The sequence below is a fragment of the Cornus florida genome, unplaced genomic scaffold (assembly GCF_030987335.1).
Source record: "Cornus florida cultivar Cherokee Brave unplaced genomic scaffold, ASM3098733v1 CherokeeBrave_3.0.0_Hap2_Chr09, whole genome shotgun sequence".
Classification (NCBI taxonomy): Eukaryota; Viridiplantae; Streptophyta; class Magnoliopsida; order Cornales; family Cornaceae; genus Cornus; species Cornus florida.
Genome location: NW_026775579.1, coordinates 39365820 through 39386342, shown reverse-complemented (window position 1 = coordinate 39386342; position 20523 = coordinate 39365820). Strand labels below are relative to the sequence as shown.

General features: G+C 34.5%; 1 protein-coding gene and 1 pseudogene across 1 annotated transcript; one reads left to right on the top strand and one right to left on the bottom strand.

Annotated features, from left to right (window-relative positions):
* The first annotated feature begins 1002 nt into the window (after nt 1-1002).
* On the top strand, nt 1003-3139 carry LOC132273254 (pentatricopeptide repeat-containing protein At1g77405-like; annotated as a pseudogene).
* Nucleotides 3140-6140: 3001 nt separating this feature from the next.
* Nucleotides 6141-17910, bottom strand: LOC132273710 (F-box protein 7-like). The gene is made up of 11 exons (XM_059774753.1): nt 17738-17910; nt 17306-17392; nt 17009-17121; nt 14714-14830; nt 14515-14611; nt 13704-13777; nt 12811-12864; nt 12603-12704; nt 12316-12374; nt 11254-11464; nt 6141-6476 (listed from the first exon to the last, which is right to left on the bottom strand). The coding sequence occupies exons 1-11, from the start codon at nt 17745-17747 to the stop codon at nt 6417-6419; spliced, it is 984 nt and encodes a 327-aa protein (XP_059630736.1). The 5' UTR covers nt 17748-17910; the 3' UTR covers nt 6141-6416.
* Nucleotides 17911-20523: the final 2613 nt, after the last annotated feature.

Genomic DNA, 20523 nt, shown 5'->3' with positions numbered 1-20523 from the left:
TTGGGAAACAACTCTTATTTTTGCGTTTTGCTCTTTTTAAGACCTTAACTTTAGTTAACTCAAAACGCTATCATATATTTTTTTACTATCTCAATCCTTATTAATTCTAGTCCACCTCCTTTAACTTTGCTCTCATTATTCACTTTAATTCTAGTGCATCCATTAAATAGGAGGAAATTGGCTATGAAAGCAATTAGAAGGAATGAAACTCGGTCGGTCCTTTGATTTTGTTTTCGCACCAGAACAGTATGTTCTAACTTTTACTAGTGGGTCTCAAACAAGTTTCGTAATTAGGTTTATTGCACATTAAAGATTTATATTAAAAGGGGGAAAAAAAAAAATTAGGGCCACTGATCGGTGAAGTGGTAATAAAAACTCTACTCCCAAACATGAGAACACGGATTCGAATCTTGAGCATAGTTACTTTGTTTGTGTAAGACAATGCCAAAGATTCAAGTTTGTATCCAAATTGTCCCTCCAACACCCTTGATTAATGGAACCAGATAATGACCCTTTATCGAAAAGAAGAATTCTCAAAGAAAATAATACGTACTAAAATGAGGTGTGTAATGACGATTAAATCAAATTTGTGCTTGAAGAATGTGATGTATAACTCTCTGTGGCTTCAAGTGTCAATTAAATCAAATATACAGCTGTAGAACTTTTACATACATATAAGAACACGAGATCGAATGGAAGACAAACTCCCCCAAGGGAGTTTTAGAGGTGCTCTACCAGGAAATAAAGCCCTAACCCCACTGAAGTGCCAATGGAATGACAAAACTTTCCACAAAAAACATTGTAACATTAATACATAAGTGACCTAAATCAGGATGGCTATAGAAACCTCTACATGGTCTAATGAATTGATTAATTAGAAGTAAAAAGGACCATCACACAGTGGTAGTCTGGTCTAAACAGAGACATGGCTACTTTGGCATTATTTTGCACCAAGTGGCTACTCCATACTTGACGAGCATCCTCATTCTTGTCAGTCCCATCTCCATTTCACCGCATAAGTGCTCCTACCAATTCAGAGTAGGGAGAGTTCACCTAAATAGTTAAATTGAGTTCAATTTGATGCCTTTCATAGGTTCTGCGCTTGAGCATTTGCCACATTGATTTGCTTTGGGGTTCACTTCACAAGTTCAAATCAATTAATCATCTCTCAAGCGATGATTTCATCAAAACGTCTCACTTCCCTCGTAAACCAAGTAGTGGCCGTTATGAGCCAAAGTAAACCCTTTGATGCTCAGCTTGCTTCTTCAACCACCACTCTCACTTCCCATCAACCAATGACTGTTGAAGCTGTTTCTGAGGTTCTAAGATCGATACCCAGATTCTTCTTCCAATCCATAAGATCCATTGCTCGTCAAAAAGGTTTCCGGCACCGAGCGCCTCTTAAACAGAGAAATCTGCGGGAAGAATCCAATAGAGCTGGCAAAGGTGTGCTTGTTCTTGGTCGTCCTGCTTACAGAGACCCCCAGAAAGTTGAGTTAGGATTGGACAAAGCAATGGAGTTCTACTATTGGGTGGAGACCTAATTTGGGTTCACACATAGTGAGAGGACTTGCAGAGAGATGGCTTGTGTGTTGGTTAGAGGGAATAGATTGAAAGCCCTTTGGGAATTTCTGAATGAAATGGCAAGGAGAGAGAGTGATGGAATTGTGACTACCTCGACCGTTACATGTTTGATTAAATTTCTAGGACAAGAGGGGTTGGTTAATGAAGCATTGGCTACATTTTACAGGATGAAGCAATTTCATTGCAAACCAGATGTTTATGCTTATAATACGGTTATTTATGCTCTTTGTAGAGTTAGAAACTTTAGAAAAGCCAAGTTTTTGCTTGGGCAAATGGAATTGCCGGGTTTTAGATGCCCGCCTGATACATTCACCTTCATAATATTGATTAGTTCTTATTGTAAGCATAGCCTGCAAACTGGGTGCAGGAAGGCCATTAGGAGGAAGTTGTGGGAAGCAAATCACTTGTTTCGAATTATGCTCTTCAAGGGTTTTGTTCCTGATGTTGTAACTTACAACTGTTTGATTGATTGTTGTTGCAAAACTAAGAATTGGAAGGGCTTTGGAACTTTTTGATGACATAACCAAAAAGGGTTGTCTCCCAAATCGAGCTACATATAATTCTTTCATTAGATATTACAGCACTGTTAACGAGATTGGTAAAGCTGTTGAAATGTTGCGGAGGATGCAAAAGATGAATCACGGGATACCCAGTACAAGTTCTTATACCCTAGTCATCCATGCCCTATGTGAAGGAGGAAGGATCATAGAGGCGAGGTATTTTCTTGTTGAGTTGGTTGATGGTGGATCAATTCCAAGACAATATACATACAAGTTTTTATGTGATATGCTGAACTGTGCAGAAGAGGCCAATTTGCTGGATGATGAACTGCATGGGAGAATTGAAGATGGTATTAAGAATAGATATAGGCAATTGATGAAGGTGAAACCTGTTAAGAACCACAAGATTCCATAGTTACATGGGGAAGTTAGATAGTTCAGAGGAATGTGGTATTCTCCATCATCATTTTAAGAATGTTATGTGAAAAAAGCCTACGAGTCGATAGCTCTGCCTTTGCCGGTAAGAATCAAAGCCATGGATCTAATTCCGAATTCTTTTACCATCTCTCTTTTTATTGCATAAACATAGCAATTCAAGTCAGTGCAAGTGCAAACCACTAACAACATCTGGCTTAATATGATTTCATATTTTATAGGTTGAAGAGAAGCCAAACACATAAAATTTAAATTAGTGGTGATGATCCTATAGAAAGAATAGAGTAAGCACATTGTACAAGGGATTTTCTTGTTTAATTGGTTGATGATAGATCAATTCCAAGAGTGTATACATATAAATTTGTGCTAGATGTGCTGAACTCCACAGAAGAGGCCGATTTGCTGGATAATGCATTGCGTAGGAGAATTGAAGATGGTATAATAAGCATAGGCAAGGGATAAAGGTGAAACCAATAAAATGAACCCATGAGTTCACTGTAACATGGGAAATTTGCTAGTTTGGAGGAATGAGATATTCTCCATCTTCATATTGAGAATGTTATATAACAAAACCCTGTGAGTTCCAACTCTGGTTAAAATCCAGTTACATGTCTTATATTCTCAGAATTTTCTATCTAAGGTGTGTTAGATGTTGTTGTATTTATGCTGATCTTCTTGTGTTTTCTTTTTGGTTTGATTTTCCGTCTGATCCCGCATATAATGCATATTTGATTGATTCCATTATGATTTCCAGACACCTCTTTATCTGTTTCGGTGAAAAGATGTGGATTTCCTGGAGTGATGTGTGAGTCGAACACAGCGGAAATTACTTTGAAAGTTTTTGTTGATTTTATAAAACAGATCTGTGTCATTAACAACTTTGCTTATTTTATGGTTTAACAATTAAACAGTTAATCACATGCAAATAAAATAATACAAAGTATAAAGTTAGAGATGATACCAGGATTAGCGAGGAAACCCCAGTTGATAAAATACGTCAACTGTTATGGGAAAAACCTTATAGACTGTGCAGTCCAAAGTAAACCAATCCACTATGCTTGGAACAAAGTATACCGAACTTTGACTCTGTCTCACACCTTATCGTTCTACACCACACCAACAGCTAACGATCCTCTGGCTTTGCGACTCCCCGTCCAATAGCAACTTGACCTCAGACTTACACTTGATATTTGTAGAAGAGTAGCAGGTAGATCAGACAGCACTCCGTGAATGCTCCAACCTTTCCAAAGTGTGATTGCGTTTACTTCTACTCTTTAATCGTCTGAATAATATAGAAGAAGATCTGCTTCGTCTAATCAATGTTGATACTACTATATGATCACGATCAGGATTTGAACTCCACAACTCCAACCTAACTAGGTGAATATGTGTATGTTCTAGGAAGACAACAGAAAAATCAACTTTGATTTTCTGAGAGGGATTTACTTCCTAAGACTTTTAAAAATAATGAATCTGTATAACAAAAGCCGTGAATAAACCAATGTATATGACATGGTTTATATCGAGGTTTGTAAAGTCCTATTCCTCTTGAAAATAAAGGAAATTTCGTGCTTAGGACTTAGAAGGAAGTTGGGATCAAAAAGGAAACAAGTAGAACAGGAAACTGAAAGTTCTAATGCTGTCAGGACTCTTGCTACCAGTTCCCAAATTTGCTACCGGTTCAAGAAGGTCAGAAGCCTTTCCGACGTACTTTGGGTACTGGTTCCCATTTCTCCTACCGGTTCCTACTAGACAGAATCCAACTGAAACTTGGATTTTCTGTATTTTGGTAACTCTGAACATATATCGTGTAGGTAATTGTGTCCTAAGTGGGAAACGATGTCCTAATGTGTTGTTCTTTCCTTTTATATGATCAACAGTACTTTCATCTTTCTGTTCAACCTCTAAATTCCGCAATCGATGTCAAATCTAATATCGTAACTGAAATTACAACTCGACTAGGACTCGTTTTGTTACCGAAATATACCAATTTACAAAAATATATCTCACACGATGTGCACATGGTAAGTGCCTATGAATTGTGTCTCAATGGATGCTGGTTGTGGAGTACGGCGGTTTGCTATGTAAGTGCTTAAGTTCTAATTTGATATGTTTAGTCAGTTTCTAAGGTTTTGGTGTATTAATGCAAATATAATGCTTTAGTGCAAGAGCATGGTGTATTAGGGAAAACTATTTAATACAGGAGTCTTATGCTCTTCTTTGGAAACAATGTTTTTGCAGGTCATGCCGGAGTAGTCAAGGTTTAATGTCGGCTTCAGTTTACCTTTGAGATGTAATTTTTTTACTGCTGGGGTAAACTCTCGATGGTCAGATTTATGAAACTGGCGGTGTCATGATGAATAGGTATGCTTTTATTTGATGAATAGTAATTCCCCAACCCTCTCATCTACATCCATGCTTCATGATTTTGATGGGATCTGGGAAGCACGAAAATGATATGGAAATCTTTTCACTTTGCTGCACACAATATAGACATTTTTGTTGATCTCCTGCTTGTTTTATCAAGTTTTCTTTGATGTAATTAATGCTTTTTACACTCTATTATTACACAATGATCAATTGATTAATATAAAGTCTACATGACATTTTCTCTGAAATTTCTTGCAACATTGTCCCGCGTGGTTGATTTGTTCCAATATGTTTCGTGGGACTCGCTCAATCTAAAGCAGACCCAACTTCTGTTGGCGTTACTTTGCATAACACTGCAGTTGCTAACTCAACTTCTGTTGGCGTTACTTTGCATAACACTGCAGTTGCTAACTTCAAGTATTACCACCTGAATTATGAGCCGAACTACCTTCTTTCTTTCTTGACAAATATAATTTTTGACAAGAAGAAAAATGCTTTGATACCAAGAATTATCGTGAACCTTGGCAAATTGAGGGACTGCACCAAGCTTTGGAAATGCACTTTCAGATAAGAATCCTCTTCAGTGCGTCTTACTAGAATATCGACAACGATGAGCATCTGAAGAACTATGATCAAACGCCCCGAACTCTGAATTGGTTCATTATTGCAGCTCCTTTTTTGCATCTCTAGGTTAATTTTTTTATTATTCTTCTTTTCATCATGGTTTAGCTGCTACTGCTAGTAGTATTCTATAAACACACAATAAAATCTCAAAAGCATGAATGAACCCAGCAAGTACCATAAAAGGAAAATGAAACAACTAATTAAGCCTCTATAACACAAAATACTATCAACACCATCAAAATTATGAAAGGCTATGAGAGATAACTCAAACAAGGTATATACTATATAAGATAGATAGATAGATATATATATATATATAGAGAGAGAGAGAGAGAGAGAGAGATTACCTAACCTAACCTAACCTTCCGGAACAAATCTCGCCACACTTGCAGAGATGGAAAGGAAATGAATTTCACAGTATGTTGGTTAATGCTTTTCAGTCTAGTTCAAGTGGAGTATAAGGAGGAAATAGTTGTATGAGAACAATTCTTTCTAGTACCCCTCTTATGGCTTATAGTTTCCCGCCTTCTTGCACATCTTTTTAGCCTCCATCTTTCTTTGAACAATACTTTCTCATAAATAATAGTATTGCAATAGCCACCACTCTGTTAAAAGTAGTTGCTGAACTTATACACAATTAATATAGTTACAACTGCATTACCTGACAACACTTTTGTCATTTGACTACAAGCATGAGATATATTACACAAGGAAAAGGCCAGAAACAAAAGCAATATAGAACACACAAGTTATGTTCCTCGGCAAGAACTTGGCATCCAAGTGCATATTAAACCACTAGGTAAAAACGTCAGTCCGGGGAAAATTACAGACCACCATATGACAGTGCTGGAAATGATTTATTTACATTTTCACAAATCAAGCATCCTGTGTTTGTCCCCCATATCACCCAGGTACGAAGTAATCCATCCTCTCTACAGGCAGATTCAGAACTGATGTTTCCGCCTAAACCACAAAGAACGAACATAAAATGTTAGGAATGGAATAACAACACAGCAGTGAACAATGTATATGGAGGAATTTAAAACTCATTCAGCAACACAAAGAAAAAAAGAAAAAATCAATCCTGAATGTCAGATTGTAAAAGATAGCCTAGGATAAAAGTGAACAACGTATATGGAGGAATTGGAAACTCATTTAGCAAAAAAAAAAAAATTCAATTTTGAATGTCAGATTGTAAAAGACAGCCTAGGATAAAAGTGTACTTGTGCCGCTCTTGAAATCCATTTAGTTGCTGAAATAATTGGGGAGGGGATAATATGATCTGGAATAGTACAACTGCAATTGGTCTGACACTCGTTGAAACATTCATTTTTCTTCCTTCCCTTCCAAGAGTCTTATTCACAATATACAAAAGTAAAGCAGAAAGCGAGTCAAAAGAAATGCCCTCTTCCCAATATATATGAGAAGATATTGGGTGAGCCGGATATACTAAGTTATTGGGATGCCCACCCAATCAACATTCTCCATTCACAAAAAGTGGTCATCACTTACATACAAAATTGCTCTCACCAAATTAAAATGGTGGGTGTTGATTGGTTGGGCATACCAATGACATGGTATGCCCGGCTCACCCAATATCTACTCCATATATATATTTATACACACACACATACATATGTATATATACATATATAAAGCCAAAACCAAAACTTTGTAAGAGAAGTACTTTGGAGAGCAGGTAACTTGCACTTAGCAGACTGAGAGATCTTTGCCTAAGATGAGATTAAAAATATTCAATAATTTATTTAACATTAGTACACTTTGACTGTTTCATGGTTTTGATGCTCATCAACTTCATGGTATATTGCCTGACTACAATACTCAGGGTAAAATTTAGGGAAAATGCTCAAACTCCGACAGTTGGCGAACCTGTAAAATAGACTCGAGTTTAACTGCCCAGGCTAACGGTATTACACAATGACATCAATATGACAAAATAAAATACTTATCAATATTCAACTTAACAAAACCTTATTCCAACTATTTGGGAAACAACTCTTATTTTACCATTTTGCTCTTTTTAAGACCATAACTTTAGTTAACTCAAAGCGCTATCATATCTTTTTTTTACTATCTCAATCCATATTAATTTTGGTCTACCTCCTTCAACTTTGCTCACATTAACTATGCATCAGTCCTAGTCACTGGTGCATCCATTAAATAGGAGGAAATTGGCTATGCAAGCAATTAGAAGGAATGAAACTTGGTCCTTTGATTTTGTTTTCGCATTAGAACAGTATGTTCTGACTTGTTCTAGCCAGTCTCAAACAAGTTTCGTAATTATGTCTATTGTACATTAATGATTGATATTAGAAAAATAAAAAATAAAATCTACGGCCACTGCTCAATGAAGTGGTAATAAAAACTCGACTCCCAAGCGTGAGAACACATATTCGAATCCTGAGCGCAGTTACTTTCTTTATGTAAACAATGCCAAAGATTCAAGTTTGTATCCAAATTGTCCCTCCAACACCCATGATTAGTGGAACCAGATAATGACCCTTTATCGAAAAGAAGAATTCTCAAAGAAAATAATACGTACTAAAATGAGGTGTGTAAGGACGATTAAATCAAATTTGTGCTTGAAGAATGTGATCTATAACTCTCTGTGGCTTCAAGTGGCAATTAAATCAAATACACAACTGTAGAACTTTTACATACATATAAGAACATGAGATCGAATGGAAGACAAACTCCACCAAGGGAGTTTTAGAGGTGCTCTACCAGGAAATAAAGCCCTAACCCCACTGAAGTGCCAATGGAATGAGAAAACTTTCCACAAAAAACATTGATACATTAATACGTAGGTGACCTAAATCAGGATGGTTATAGAAACCTCTACATGGTCCAATGGATTGACTAAACAGAGACATGGCTACTTTGGCATTATTTTGCACAAAGTGGCTACTCTCATACTTGACAAGCATCCTCATGCTTGTTAGTCCAATCTTTTACCATTCGACCACAAAATTGCTCCTACCAATTCAAAATAAACAAGGGTAAAGAATTCTCCCCAACCCACCACATGGGCCTTACATATTTACTTCTCTCGACACCCACCCACCCCAAGAGTTATCATACTTTTGATCCACCACTCTACACCACAAAGCTTTCCTATCTCAAACCTCCACAGCCATATTCCAAGCAAAGGTTGGTTATATAGCCTGAGCTTCTGGTATCAAGGGCCCCACCCTTAAAATAAAGATCAAACCTTCTTCCACCAACTAGGTGATACTTGTTTTCTCTCCAAGACCTTGCCATAAGAAAATCCTACGCAACCTCTCCAACCTTTTCTCCACATAAGCCAGGATGATTAAATGTGTAAAAAATTAAGTGAAGAATTAGTGAAAAATAGATGCCCTTTTCTTGAGCCTAAAACTAACCAAAAAGCACACATTTGAGTGTTTCACATGCAACTGGCTGGAAGGGTATTGACTAGCATAAGAAAGTACTTCAGATATGCCTTAATGAATTGGTGCATATATTTGAGCACAAGCACGCCTTTAACAACTATGATCTTGTCATGTCCTGATGTCCAAAATGTACTTAAGTAATGTATGTCACCCATCTTGAAATATCAAGTAACATAGCTTCTGTTGAAAAGGAATAAAATGTTTACTGTTAAACAAGTGTAATTCACACTTCAAATTGATGCTAAATATTTAAAAATTAAATTTTATTAAAATCTTCGATGTGTCTAGTACGTTTTTTACCACACTATATGTAATAAACTATACATTTACTATGTTTCATTCATTCATAAAAGAACATTAACATAATTCATTTTTCAGTTAGTATTTTTTCATAAAATTCTTATGGAACCTTTTGAGTTTTTTTGTTTTTGTTTTGTTTTTTTTTTTTTTTTTTTTGACAAGTAAACTTTTGAGTTTATTATTACAGATATATATACATATATATTATCTCTTCGTATGTTAGAGAAGATATTGACTCACATAACCAACACTGAGTTGTGACCAGGACCCACAAAGAACATGAACCAAAACCATCAAAACCTAGTGAGGATTCCAAATTTCTTGAAAAAAAAAAAAAAAAAAAATGGAATTCCTTTTCCTACTTCCGTGAATGCTTGAGGCTTGTGCTACCTCTCACTAAATTTTCCCCAAGGGGATAGCCTAATGACAAAAAATCTCACCTCACATCTTGGAGGTTGGGAACTCAAATCAGAAAATTTCCTGGTTTTTGCCAAGTGCATGTGAGGCGGGGGGACTACATGTACCTATTGGTGGATTATGGTTGCTCTAAGAGGCCCGACACCAACATCGTCACAAAAAAATAATAATAATAATAAATAAAATAAAATATTCTCTCACTAAAGTTAGACATCAGATAGCGGAAAGTTACCGTTGCTAGCAAATGAGAAACATAAGTTGTCATTCTATGTATTTTGATAAATACAGGATTCAGCAAATTGACTACTTAGTTATGGATGAATTGACTAGATACATTTAGGATGAAGTTCCGTACTATTTGGTATTATTTTTTTCTAGTTGGTACTCACACACTCCCTCTCCAAAGAATTGTTTGCACCCAATAGTATTCAAACCTTAGACCTAATTCCTCTTGAGGCACCAGGACCAAGTGACTTACCCACTTGAGCCAACCCTTTGGGGTTATACTATTTGGTATTTGCTAATGATGTTTTTTAATTGATCAAATTAACCTGACAAAAATACTATATTAGAGGTTCAAAGAGCTCTATAATTAGAGTACTTATAATCAATAGGATTTTACTAAATATATGAATCACATTGGGACATTGAAGATCGAAACTCTAGAGAAGGAGTAGATGGGTTTTGTCACTAAGGATTGATTATTCGTAGGAAAGGAGAGCTAGAGATTATGTTAACGATAGAATTAAAGCACGATGGGCTAAGTGGATGATTTCTTAGGGCATAATGTGCAATTGACATGTAAATAAAAAGTTGAAAGACAAAATCTATACAAAAAAATAAATAGTAACTAGATTAGTCAAACATGGAAGAGAAAGCTAGGAGATCAAGAAACAGATGTTCGTAAAAATGAGCAGGTTGGAGATATGGATATATAAATAGATGTGTAGTGAGAGAAGATATGATAAAATAAAATAAAAAATGTAAACATTCGTGGAAAGAAGTATGACATAAAATGAGAAAATTTTGATTGAGATAGTTTTGCTGTGTGCAATGATTGCACGAATCAGGAAGAGTCACATGGTTCCAATAGGCAATACTGCTCTGGAAATACGAAGAACAAAATTAACTTAGGTGCAAATTGTAAGAAAAGACATGGTAGTATCTTACTCAACCTAATCTAGATCTCTAGAAAGAGTGGAATGACAGAATTGATGATTCATGTATTAACGCTTAATAAATGGGGCAATGTTCATCAAATATTTTAGGTTCACACACTTGCTTGTTGTAAAAGCTAGGGTTGCCAAACATGAGAGAATAAATTTTAGTTTGAAAGCCAGCCATTTCGTGTACAAAAAGAATACGTTGCGTGTGGAGAATCCACCCCTCCCAACACCCAGCATAGATGGGATTAAAAATGGATAATGACCTAATTTAGGTTCATCACATCCACATTGAATTCAACTATTCAAAAAATAAACGATTAACTACCATGTAGAGCACAATTCATAACTTCTTTGATAAAACATGAAGAATGTATTCACTATTTGCCAATTTGAAGCAAAATCAAGAGAAGACAAAAAATGTACCTCTTCAAATGGTACAAAAACAAAAGGTGTCAGACCCCTCCTATGTGAAACAGCTGGCACGTCTGGGTTGTGTGTCTCGTCCTCCTGCCAGCCTTCAACAACACCAAGAATGTCCTCATCAGGGCTGTTAACCTCACTATCATCCACACCACTTGTAACAAGTGAAAGTAGATCCATCCGATTGTTAGCCCCTGCTGTTGTTCCCCTCAACCTGTACAAAGAAGAAAATGCTAATATAGTCTGGTTCACCAATGAAGTGCATCCACCATGGGACGATTGCTAAATCATACAATAAAAAATTAAAATGACATCTTAACCTGAAAAATTAAAAAGACTTGCCTTACAATTACCTTTTTTTTTTTCTTTTTTTTTTTTTTTTCATTGGCAAGAAACTCACACCCATTTGTCCTTACGGGGACTCGAACCCTCACCTTCCCCATTGGGAGGTATAGGAGATACCACTAGTGGTGCAATTAGAGTTGCTCACTACATAATATTAAGCACACCATGTTTAGAGATTGAGGCTCCATGACACATCCACCAATGCACACACACACACACAAAAAAAACACAGGTAGAGGCTGCTTGACACTTCTGATCCTCAGTTGTGACAATCAAGGGGCAGCCATGCTTGTAAAATACATATGAAATATTAATACATTGTACAATTTAAAAAGTACTTCTGGAACATTCACCAATTTAAAAATGCTCATACTCGAGGGCAATAGTCCATTCACCTAAATATTGAACCAGAAAGGAGTAGGAAACTCCTAACAATCATTAACCTTTTTTTCTTTTTTTGACAAGAAACAATCATTAAGTTTGACGCAATACACCCAAAAAAAGTCAGTCAATTTTTACCCAGAAAAAGGGCCCATGGGCTACACAAGTATTAAGAAAATTGTCAATGTTAAGAAGATATTAAGTTGTTTTATGACTTGATAATCCTTTTACCGGATTATGGTAATCACTGAGAGAGGTGGGTGGTGGATGTGGAAAGAGATTGCAATATCAGAACAACCTATTACATGACAGAATCATCCCAACCAGCCTACTGAATACCTTAAGCGGATTCTCCATGCAGTAGGACGCAAGCCAGGATACAAGAAAGCAGCTTCAACCTGCAAATGGGAGGGAAACTATAACTACTTTCAGAAGGAAAATGAACTTAGCATCAAAGGAAGAAAAATCAAGTGAGAATTTTGCAGGATAGAAAATGACACTCGAAGCGTAACAGCTTCATTTGATTCTGTAATATTAATGGAATGAAGCAGAAACAAGAGGGAGCCCATATCTTGCAGAACATAGAGTTTGAACAATTGGCAATCAGGAAAGAAATGAAACCTGACCTTGTCATCAGTCAACGTATAATGGCCACTATTAACACAGTCTACTTTAGCTGCCCGAAAGTTCATGGATTTCGTCACATCCTTTATTTTTTGTGATGAATTCTAACCATTGGAAATGAACAGAAAACATGTATTGATCAGATAGAGCGACAAAATATATTTATTTTTCAGTAATTTGTACACACTTAAGGCAGTTTAGGGATATAACCTTGTAAAGAAACCTGCCAGCAGGATAAAATCTCATGTATCTGAAGTAGCAGACCTGCAATACCAGATGACAAATTTAGAACAATGGCAGCAATGAGAACCAGGCAACAAGCACCACCAACCAATGCTGAAATCCTTATGAGACCATGCCTTGACCTATTTTTCAAGATCACCTTCCATTAAATGATCCATATTCCTTTTAAAAAATCTCATTTCCCACTTATTACTGTGAGGTTCTGTGATTAAAGAATCAGTCCAACGCAACAATGGTAGAATGGCTCAACTGAAGCATGAATTTAATGAAATACCTTAACTTCAGAAAACACACCAAGAGACTAAAAAATAAATACATGACAACAACAAAAAAGAAGAAGAAACATTTTATTTTCAAAGCTTCTCAAATGTTAAGATTAATTATATGACAACATTATATTTTCAGTTTTTGAAGGCAAGACCACTTTAAGTTAGTCAATAAAGAAGTTTTACTACCTAAGGTTGTGTGGCCTAGTGGTATTTCCTCTACCTTTCAAAGGGGATGGTAAGAGTTCAACTCCCGTATGGACAAATGGGTGTGTGAGTTTCTTGCTAATGAAAATAAAAATAAAAATAAAATAAATAAATAAATATTTAATAATTTAAAAACTCAATTGTCAACCCCAGTGCCTGGTTTAACCTTATGAGTCTAAATTGCTAATCTATTATTAATCTGGAAGAAAAATAAGGCAGTGGTTTGGCTTGCATTGTCACAACCTGAATCATTTTATTTCAAAATTCTCCTTAGATAAACCTTATACAAAATTTTACCAGTACCCTTCCTTTGATGCAGGAAAAAAGTGTATATGAGTTTTACATGCCAAGCTATAACAGAGAGAGAGAGAGAGAGAAGAAATATACCACATGAACTGGATTGGTAATCTTCCACTCTGCAACTCCGGCACGAATGTAGGTGTTCCTACTGACATAAAGACCTGATGAAGGAAAGGAAGACTCAGTACCAGTCATCCAAGACAAACATAGACTCGAAGACACCTGAAAATAAATTCCTAGAATCATGAAGTCCAAGTTTGGTGCTGAGGCTACACTCTACATAACCATGAAACTGAAATTTTTCGCATTTTAAAACACATGCATTTGGCAATTCAGGCATCAAACTAATGTTGGATGCACTCTGATTTTGGTCATGAAGCAATAAGCAATCATACTAATTCAATTTTATAATAAAAAGGCAAAGGTACCCCTTGAGAGGAACGTGGTCACCTCCTTTCCTCTCCCCTTTTTCTTTGGAATGGAAAGAACACTCCTAAAACATAAGACTTTAAGCTTCCAGGATACACCAGGTCCTTACACACAGAAAATATGGCTTACACATCCACGGAACATGGTCAAAACTATACTCATAAATTAATAGAAGGTAGAATGATAAAAATGATGTACTAAAAGATGGAACATGATTAAAACAAGCTCGCAGATGTATATCAGAGAGAGAGAGAAAGGGAAGAAAAAAAAAGAGGGAATATATATATATATATATATTCATTTTTGGGGTAAATGTAACACTTAGGAAAAGAAGTTTTCAAGGGAAGATAATCAAAGCAACATCGAATGGGAGGAAGAAGAAGAAAAAATCACATTAGTAAGTTGCATGTAAACAAAGCACAAATATGTATGACACAAACTAGAAAGTTCGAAAAAAGGTATGTCTTACCATCAGTGCGGACCCTCGGTCTTGAAAGCCACATTTTCCTCCATGAACCATCAAATTTTGACTGCAAGATTTTATAATTTTCCACCACCCCAGAGAGCTTCACCAAAAAATAAAAATAAAAAGTGTCAAAAAATTTAGGAATGACTAACTTTCATGCAAATATAATGAAAAAAAATGTTAATAGAAATGCTAAATCTACCTGCCAAGCCTTTAGGCATGCATTGCGCCAGAACACGGGATTACGAATTGTATATCTCCATTTCCGACAAACACAAGCTGCCCTTCCCATGGTATATGGAGTCATTCTCACGAAGATCTGTGCGTAACGAAAAATTACTTAGGTCCCGTTTGTTAACTGTTTATGTTTAGTGTTTATTGTTTATTTAAACAAATCTAGAGGACCGCGTTTGTTAATATTTGTTTTGTTTACAAACAAACATTGTAGCCGAAGGCATTTTTTTATTGAATACCAAAAGGGTGTTTATAACTTTATGTTTAGTGAATAGCGGATGCGTGAGTTCTTGCACTGTAGTGGTAACTAAAATATACTGTAGCTACCCTTTTGCTCTTTTGTGCCAAACAACACCACAATTTCCTTCATAAACCCTAATAACCATTGTCCATTTTCTCAATCTCTCTCCACCAGCGAGTGATCTCCTCCACCGTCCACCACGAGCTCCTCCACCAGCGAGAAGACACCATTCTCTCTTTCCTCCAGCGCAAACTCTTTGGGTTTGTGGTCTCTCACTTTCTCGTTTCTCACACTTTCTATTCTTCACTGAGTTGTAGATCTGTGATCTACATGTTTTTCTTCACTGAATTGTTCTTCTTCTTCTTCTTTTTCTTTTTTCTTTTTTTCTTCTTTTAACTACATCTACAATTAGTTCTTCTTCTTAAGCTTATTTCATTAATGATTGTTGATGTTTTTAAAAATTGAACGTAATTTTCTGTTTATCAGTTTAGCTAGTTTTGGAGTTCAACTAGGCAAAATCTAATCTCGAAGCAAATGGCAACTGAGGGTTTAATTTTTTTCTGTGTGTTTTCTGTTTGGATTTTATGTAGGTCTTGAAATTGAAGATTTGTTATTGCTTAAAGCAGAGGAAATTTGTGTAGTTAATGGAGTGATCTGCACATTTCAATGTCACCAACTTAAATTTCTATTAATCAGTTTGATGGCTAAAGGAGTCAAACTAGGGATATCCTAATATAGAAGAAAAAGGAAACGAAAAGTAACAAAGAACTGTAATCTTCAGATCTTCTTAACTATAAGTGGGACTCAACTCATATTAATTCAACAAAGCTTTTACCCAAACTACTTGGTGTTAGATCCAAGATATTTTTATCATTTTCTACATTCAATCAAGCAAAGAGGTTTACATCCTTAATGTAGAAGACCTGCAAACTCTAGTCAACAAAATCTCAAAGTGCAACCACTTGGAATCTTTTTGGCCCTATAGCCATCCAGAACATCTGTTTTGTTACTAACCAATCAATTTCTCAGTGAGAGGTCCATGATTCCTTAATATGCAGAGGGAACCCTTAGATCAAACGATTTTATCATCCAATGAAAGCATGGCATTGTGAAGAATCTTAATGATGTGAATAGAGAACAAATTATTACGATGGAACCGACAGAGGAAGATGGTTGTTTATTTGCACAAAATATTACTAGAACAATAAATTTATATTTTCATTCATAAGAACATGCGCTATAATTTGAAACCCAGGGAGAAATTTATATTGAAAATCTAGCTCAGCAATTTGATCAACCCCCATCATCAATATCTACCGTAACCAGGTGCTATTATCGTCAATTATGTGTCCAAACTGAACTTGTTTTCTTTGCTGAAAAAGTAGAAAGGTATGTCTCCTGAACAAATTTCTTGTTCTAAATTTTACATCACTGCAGTGATTCCTTCTTCCCTACCTTCCCCGCTCCTCTCAAAAACCAAACTTATTAATAGAAGTTAGTTAGTTATTATTTAATAGTTGAGTATATTTTTCTACATTTTTAAAAAAAAAATGATTTTCATGTATCTTGTTATGTAGCTCAAAGGTAGACACATCACATAAGCTCATACCAGTTCCCATTTCCATTCCATTTCAAAGAAAGATACCTGGGAAAATTTTAGTTTTTACTACCAGTTGGCAACTCCGATTGCCAGATCACAGTGCCTAATATTTATAAGAAGGAAGGAGGGGTCCTTTCCTCTTAAAAAAATCATGCAGCTTGCTTGGTAAATGGGAATACAACTCACTGTTCACCTCATAGAGAACTGAAGTGGAGAGAACTACTGAGAATATGTCAGATTTTAGAACTCAGTCATATTGAGCTTGTCCTACATTTTAAGTATAAATAAAAAATCATAATGTATAATACAGTAATGTAAGATGAACAGATTGAAATGAAATCAAGAAGTAGCAACTCAGCCAAGTTTGTTATCTCTTTGCACTAGTACAACCAAGTTAAATGTGATTAAAAATATAGAAATACCTCAAAAAGTAGCTCATCGGGCAAGGACCGGTGTAGTAGAGCTGTATCAACAAATGGTTTACTACTTGCACTCCCAAATGGAGCAACAGGCCTGATATTAACTCCATAGAGATCTGATATAAAAACCCAAAAAAACCATGAATAATCACAAACTTCTACTTTCTGGAAGATGAATTCACATCTATTAACCTAACATACACGAAAAACTGTAATCAGAAAAATAGAAGGACCACAAAAAGGAACATTGGGTTACGACCAAATAAGTGAAAGAAAAATGGCATAGCATTGGGGCATTACCAAGCCATGGCCTCTGTGTAATTAAGAATTGTGCGGTCCTCAACCGTGAAGCCGACTCGAGCTCTGCAACAATTTTCAACGCATAATCTACAAGAAAGAAGGAGAACATGAGAATAAATCAGCCCAAATCACGTAAAATAGTATCGGAAATCAATGGAAATTTTCCAGAGTAAGCTGGATAATTTGCAAAAATTAAACATTAAACTTCTAAAAAAATTTGAAAACCCAGTACAAATCATGGAAAATATTCATAATCGATCGATACCCAGGTGGTGAAATTAGATTAATAGACCGAAATTGGTGGAAACAATTGATGGGAGTGTGTAAAGAAACCATAATTATATGAAATTTGCATTGAAACAGAGGTCTGCAACTAAAGAAATTGATTGTTTCCGTGAAATTGACGGAAGTTTTTAGAATTTGGGGGCGTACCTGAAGTCATGAGGGGTCGGGATGGATCTCTTTCTCTGAGAAAAGCGAATCCTATTTTCTCTGATTTTCCTGAATTTTTCGATGAAAAAACGAAAGAGTGGGAAAATGTGCAACTTCTGTCATAACCCTTTCTTTCCTTCCTTCCATCGGCAGGGCTTGTAATAACCCGTTTACCGAACACCGACTTGACTGTGGAATGAACGAATCATCTGAAATGGGCCCACATAATAGAACTGAACTGTGGGTCCAATCATGTAGTGGTGTGCATTTCCGTGCATTTCATAGTCAATTATTTTATACGGTTATACCCTACTGTAATTTTTTTTTTTTTTTTTCTCAAATGAAATGACACAATAATATATATAATATATTTTTTCCTAAAATAATGAGGGAAGATGTCAAAGATCACGAAAGAAATTTGGTTATTTTATCTCGTGGATTCTTATTTGTGAAAAGAACTAGCTTAATAATTAAGTCAAATAATAAGAAATGAATTATTTATTTTTGAGAAGAATTAATGAGAGAAAGTAAAAAGAAAATTATAATGAGGTACACCCGTGAGTTTAATTTTTTAACTTTGCTTGTACAACTTAAAAAAAAAAAAAAAAAAAAAAAAAAAAGATTATATTATTAAATTTTTGTATTATAATTTATTTAAGTAAATTATGTGATTTATTCTAACTTTTACTTAGCATATTTTATTTTTGTGTGATCATTTTTGACCAAATTGAACGGTCACTTTTGACTAGTTAGTATAATTTTATTTTGGGACATTTTTATATGAATTTTTTTAAAAAATTTTTATCAATACATGGGATTAAGGTTCAAATACTACAATATAATAAGGACAAGGTCTTGAAGTTTCAATAATTGGATGGACCACCAAAATATTTCTCTAAAATGAACTATATTTTGTTTTATACCATTCAACAAATTATATTATAATTGAAGACCCCAGCAATACTTTTAAGTTATGTTATCCTTAGAGTTGAAAATAAACTCGCAAAAAAATCATTGAACAACTATTTAATATGAAATATTTTTAGTTTTTTCACAATAAAGTAAAATTTTACAATAAATTTATATGGACTTAGAGACTTCTTTAGACAAAAGATCTTATATATAAATAAGTCTATTCTACTCATAAACTAAAATCGTTGTCGTTTAACTTGTAAAATATTTTGTATTCTGATAATTCTATATCTAAGTTCTTATATTCTTCGTTGTAGGCTACGCGTTATATTTCCTAATTCTTGTACAATGCAACAATTATTAAGCACTATTTGACAAAATTCTAGAACTTGTACAAGTGTTTCTTTGGGTAGGTTGTGCATAAAATAAACTTTAGAAGCCAAAATATAAATTCCGTTTATAAAAAGGGTTCAACTAAAAATTGGTTCATATATTTGTAAATATGCAAACTACGTTCATGGATTGGTAATATACTTAAGTTACTACCACTTTTATGTAAAATTCCCTTCTTTTTTTATGTCTAGATTCGGTAAATACAAGCAACATGAAAATGGGTGTGTGCACGACTTTCAAAAATTAAAGAACTTGCAACGGTTACCATTGAGTTAAAGTTGAAAATTTAATTCAATTTCAAAATGATTCACCACGTCAATAAAATAAATATAATATATGTACATATATTAAGGTGAAACTTTGTTTTTAGTTTTTGTGGATTAAAAGCTATTTTAAATATTATTTTACATGTTTTTTTGGAATAGCTTTGGAATTTAGAATACTGTATTTTGAAGAAGTTGGTAAAATAGTTATTTCAATAGTCGAAGAGTTTCAGCAAATCGTTTGCCAAATAAACAAAAAAAAACTCTTTTAATTTTAAACTCTTTGAAAGTACAATTTTCAAACATTAACTTATAAGTTAAATGGAAGTGATTACTTCTACTTCTCGTTTTTTTTTTTTTTTTTTTGCGTAAAAACAAAAACAAAAGTTATGCCAAATAAGCCCATATACACAAGTGCATGCAACAAAGTCATAGTAGTTTTTTGCTCATAAAATCTTAATTTACCTAGCAAGTCAAGGTAAAAACGATAAAAGCCATGAATTATTTTCTTGCTCATAAAATTTTCTTTTTTTTTTTTTTTTCCTCTCTAAACCTTATACTTTTAAAAGTTATGAAATGCCACTGAACTAAAACTAAACAAAAGGGAAAAGGTAAATTCAACACGCATATATTCACTCACCATTAGTGATATTGCAGCTAGGGATCAATAAATCAATGAACGGAATTGATTCTTTTATTCTTGCTTCTACAGGGTAAAACCGTAAAATGCAAGTTAACTTAGATGATTACTCGAACAAAGTTTGATTTCCTACTTAGGAAGCAAAAACACTTTTGTCCGAGTATCAGACATGTGTCGAAGACAAGAACATGGTAAAACAAATAAAAAAAATATTGAAAATTAAATATTTTATTATTTAATTAGACAAAACAAAGACACGTTTTGGACAATTATAATTTTGGAATTATTTTTATTTTAAATTTATGGAAAAAAATGCAATTCCAAATATTTTTCAAGTTGATTAGAAAAATAAAATAAAACTTAAGAAAACAAAAATAACAAGACCCAAATTAGTAATTTCTTTCATTTATTTCTAAGATAAAATTATAAAAATAAAAATAAAAATTATCACTTACATATATATAATAATATGTTATATTTTATTATTTATGATGTATCATCTTTTTTTTTTCTTTTTTTTTTTTTTTGAGATCTGTATTTACTGTTGACAAATGGAATGCTCTAAGTGTGTTTTTTGT

Excerpts from the sequence above, each read along its gene's own strand:
- LOC132273710 (XM_059774753.1), bottom strand. Across the intron at positions 12,865-13,703 it reads TTACCAATCCAGTTCATGTG|GTCTGCTACTTCAGATACAT; the intron begins GTATATTTCTTC and ends CTGGTATTGCAG. Across the intron at positions 12,705-12,810 it reads CTGGCAGGTTTCTTTACAAG|AATTCATCACAAAAAATAAA; the intron begins GTTATATCCCTA and ends TCCAATGGTTAG.